The sequence below is a fragment of the Medicago sativa genome, chromosome 8, assembly GCF_051527215.1.
Source record: "Medicago sativa cultivar Bolivia chromosome 8, Bolivia_mono, whole genome shotgun sequence".
Taxonomy (NCBI): domain Eukaryota; kingdom Viridiplantae; phylum Streptophyta; class Magnoliopsida; order Fabales; family Fabaceae; genus Medicago; species Medicago sativa.
The window spans coordinates 70,267,105-70,271,761 of record NC_140756.1 but is presented as its reverse complement, the minus strand read 5'-3'; the positions used below and the strand labels follow the sequence as shown (position 1 = coordinate 70,271,761).

General features: G+C 39.8%; 1 protein-coding gene across 1 annotated transcript; it reads right to left on the bottom strand.

Annotated features, from left to right (window-relative positions):
* Positions 1-325: 325 nt before the first annotated feature.
* Positions 326-1,843, bottom strand: LOC146901045 (uncharacterized). The gene is made up of 2 exons (XM_085737010.1): positions 1,524-1,843; positions 326-1,433 (listed from the first exon to the last, which is right to left on the bottom strand). The coding sequence occupies exons 1-2, from the start codon at positions 1,841-1,843 to the stop codon at positions 326-328; spliced, it is 1,428 nt and encodes a 475-aa protein (XP_085593136.1).
* Positions 1,844-4,657: the final 2,814 nt, after the last annotated feature.

Below are 4,657 nucleotides of genomic sequence, written 5' to 3'. Positions count from 1 at the left end.
TAAGAAGTTTATCGGATAATACGACATAATCGATCAAAATTACTTAAAAACATCGTTTTTCTCACAATCACGTAATCACATATAAACGATCCAAACGGTCCAAATTTCATAAATTCGCCGGTAATGACCCGTAATAATTTAAACACACTTAATGACACGTAAACGATCCAAAATAATTCATTTCATATATTTATATAATATTAGTTACATATTGGCCATAAATATCAAAATTACACAATAGGCCACCAAAAAATATGTCGGGGTGTAATACCACCAAAAAATAGGACGAACTCCCACCGACCCAAAAGTGTCATAACCTATCTAACTAGACTAGTGATAGTGCATAATCTTCATCTTCATCCATGACTTCGTTCTCTTGCTTTGACTTTTCCGGAGTGTCCAAAGTAATAGGATTGTGCTCATTTGTTGGTTTCTTTGGCGGCTTCGGCTCCTTTGACATGAGCTCATCGAAGGCGGCGTTTCTATCCAAAAACTCAAAAAGCCATTGCTTCGCATCACCAATCTTGAGAGTCATCCACTCCTTAGGAGGAGGTGGTAGAGGACAATTTTCTTTCAACTTCACATGAAGAAAGTGGTCCGGAATCAAGCAAAGGCACATTATGTTGGAATGCGGCTTAAGTGGTGGAGCACTCCGGATTGGAAAATATGTCTCACATGAACCACCCAATTCGGTCAAAGTCAATAGAACAACCACTCTATTGTAGCAACTAGCAATAATGTGACCCATATCCGGAGTGGTCAACCACTTCTCTGGAGGTGCAATACCACTTTTACTTGTTGGAGGGTGTAAACCATCCAAGATAAGTTTGTAACGGCTCTCGGTAGCATATATTGGAAAGTAGTCACTCTTGTGAGTTTTCAACTCATTAATAAGTGCATGACGAACCAAAACATGATCTTCCTCATTAAATCTCATGTGCCTAGTTACGACCCGGAAACCACAATTATCATCCCCTCTAACATTCACAATGTCTTCAACGTAAGGTCTCATGAGATTTGGAATTTGTGACATGCATGGTATTTGCAAATAATGTTGTTTTTTTGAAGTAGGAGTTGAAGTTTGTGAGCGGGAGCAAGTGCCAAGACGTGAACCTTTAGTCTTTTGAGACTTACTCTTGTCATGTGAGCATTGACTATCGGGATTTTGAGCATCAATAGTCTCCCACCTAGAGGGGATTCGACCGGTGGACCTCGTTTTAGGTGTAGACTTCACCCTTTTAGGTGCCCCCTTGGTGGCCACTTTTCTCGGAGGTGGCTTCAACATTGTTTCCTCCGAAAATCCTAGTTCACGCAATTTGTATTTGATGAAGAGTTCCATCTTGTAAGGGGCCCTCTTGATACGTTCTTGAACGGCTTCCCATTCCACCGTAACGGAAAAATTGGCATCAACCTCTTCTCCAATTACACTTAACCTTCGCCAATGAGGGTGTATTTCATCCTAAAGAATAGGCAATTTTTTCTTTCTCTTCTCGGCAAGAATACAAGCACAAGGCAACCCGAACGTTGCCATTTGCACACAACCACAATCTTCTTTAGCAAAGCCAAATCTCCTAGACCTTTCAAATTCTTCATCGATGAAACCCAAAGCGGCCTTAGAGACATACCCCTCCAACTCGGAGAATAACTTGTTTTTTTTGTATTTGTGCACAATGACGGTTTTGCTCCTACCAAAACTCCCATGTATCTCACCGAATTGGTTTTTCAACATTTTGTCAATTTCATCCCAACATGATGCCAAATTTCCCACACTACTCCTCAAGTATCTTTTCAATTGTGCATGAGCCAATTCAACAATGTTGGTGGTCCTACACCCTAGATGCATGTATGTATTCTTTCATGCCCTCACAAAATGCTTCTTAAGGGGAAAAACGGTTTCCTCAACATATTTAACAAACAATGGAAACGGTCTGCATACCTCATCTTTGAATGTCAACCATGCAATTGCAAATGAATCCTCCGTAGGAGAGTTAACCACATCTCTTCAAGCACTCACTATTTTCTTAACAAGCTCACATTGCTTGTCATCATCCGCTTCCTTTGCTTCTTTGGCAACAACTTTTCCTTTTCCTTTCGAAGGCTTGGCATTGACTTTACAATCCGTGATGCACCTAGATCTTACATTCTTCTCAATATGAAAATAGCAAAGTACATGGTCCGTTTTAGGGAGAACTTCGGCAACGGCTTTCATCAAAGCGGGGTCCCTATCTGTGACAATCACCTTAGGCATGTTGTGTTTTGAGGTCAAAAGACCAACCAACATCTCAAGTGTCCATATGAAGTTATTCTCTCTTTCAAAGGAAAGAAAGGCAAACGCAACCGAATAGGTCAATTTCGTAGAGGTGACACCAAAAATCTCAAATAATGGCATTCGGTATGTATTGGTTTTGTAGGTGGAGTCCATGACCAAAACGGTGGGAAAAGTGTTGAGCATATCAATTGAATCCGGATGAGCAAAGAATAAATCTTCAAGAGTGGTTTCCTCGCTATTTGCTCTTGTGAAATAGAAATACTGATGCTTCTCCAACTTTGTAATCAAGTATTGCAACTCGGTCTAGTCCTCTCTTTGCCCCTTGCGCCATCTAGTTCGTGCATTATACACTTGCTTGATGAGTGTCACACTTTCTTTGTTTTTTTTCCTTCAAATCCGTGAGAATATTCCTAGGCTTTGCCAAGCTCTTTGTCATGTCGACAACTCTTTGCTTCTCCTCCCTTTTTAGTTGACCCGCAAGAAGGTGGCCAAATAACTTTGGCGCCAAGTCATGGTTGTGAACTCCACAAAGCATTGCGATCCACCATTCTTGTGTTTTTTTTTCAAAGAAGCATTTCAACCTAAACAGACAATCACACTTCCTTGATCCCGTGCCTTTAAGCTTCGGTTTCTTCCTCGTCTTAGGTGGCTTGTATTCACCACTCCTCTCACATTGCATCGTCATGTATGACGCTATTGTACTAGATTTATCTATAGAAATAGTAAATCCCGCCATAGCCGCTTGTCGACGAACCCAACCAAGCAATTCTTCTCGATCTTTCCATTTCTCGTTTGTTGTAAAAATGAACCGGTGTTTACTTGAATAACACGAATACCGGTAGGTACCGGTTTAGGCTTCTCTTCAAAGTTACCGGTAGGTACCGGTTTTGCTTGATTGTGAAGTATGTGAGCTTCAACTTGAAAAGGAATTTTCACTTTAAACTTCACATCATTGGTTGGTTTGCCTACGCCGGAAGCTTCACCGGAAGCTTTGTTTTTTCCCGGTTTCGGCTCAACGCCATCCTCCGCCACATTTTCAACCATGCCACTCAATGTCTACTCAATAAAAAAAACAAAGAAAAAATAATTAAATGACTTGTGCGGCAAGCAAAGCAAGTAAAACAAGAGGCGTAAAATTTCAAAATCTGGGCAACACAGTAGCGTGAGTTAACTCACGCTAGTGTTATCTTCCTGCGCAAGTTAACTTACGGAACACTTACAACTAGCGTGAGTTAACTCACGCTCAGCCCTAGCACCTACTGAACCAAATGACGTGGCAGGCAAAAAAACCAAGAAATTAGGATGAGTTTTGGGGATACATTACCTGTTCTTTGATGCTTGATGACCGTAGAAACTTGCTTCCTGACGATTTGCAATGATTTGGAATGAAGATTTTGACCCAAAAATTCGTACTTTTTGGGTTTTTGGAGGTGGAAGGAAAGAAAAAATGGTGCTTTGTGCTTGCCTACTGGGTTTTGAACGGAAAATGATACTTAGCGTGAGTTAACTCACGCTGCGTGACTTAAGTCACACAGCGCATGTTAACTCATGTAGCACATGTTAACATGCGTAGGGGTATATATGTATTTTACTTTGGGACTAGGCAAAACTGTTTGGGTAAAGAGCAGAATTCTGTGTAGAATATAGTATTGGGATCATGGATATACCAAAGAGCAAAAGAAAATTGCTTTTCTGACATTGAGAACTTCCTATTGACACAAGTAAATGACGAAATAGCCCCCAACGGCAGTTAACTACCGTTGGCTAAGCGGCGGTTGTTAACAACCGCTGGCACCAGCGGCAGTTAACTGCCGCTTCTTTTGTTATATGAACAGAACAGCATAGGAGCTTCCAAAACTCCATTGTTGCGGATTGAAGTTCAAGAGGTGCCATTTTTCCCAATTGTTGCGGATTCAACATCAATTACGCTCACAAAATTAAGTAAGTTGTTACCATTCTATTACATTGCTATTCTGTGGTTTATTTTTGAGTTTGTTTTTGTTAAATTGCGATTATAGAGGTTTATTGATTTTATGATGTTATGGTAGTTTAGGTTGTTAGAATTGTTAGGTTTAGGTTAGAATTGTTGGATATTTCAAACAATATTGTTAGAATTGTTTAGATTGTTAGAATTGTAGAATTGTTAGGAAATTATGGTAGAATATTTAGGAAATTTTTATTGATAAATTGTTATCATTAGTTTAGGTCTGTTATGAAATTTTGTTGGTATAAATTTGTGATGGAATTGTTACGATTATTGTATAATTGTTACAACATGATGTAGGTTTTGATCGCCAATTTGTTTGTGTAGATATGTCTCAGAACCAGGGAAACGTTGAGTTGAACAACAGAAAGGAGGGTGATTACAAGAAGAAAGAAAAATCGCCG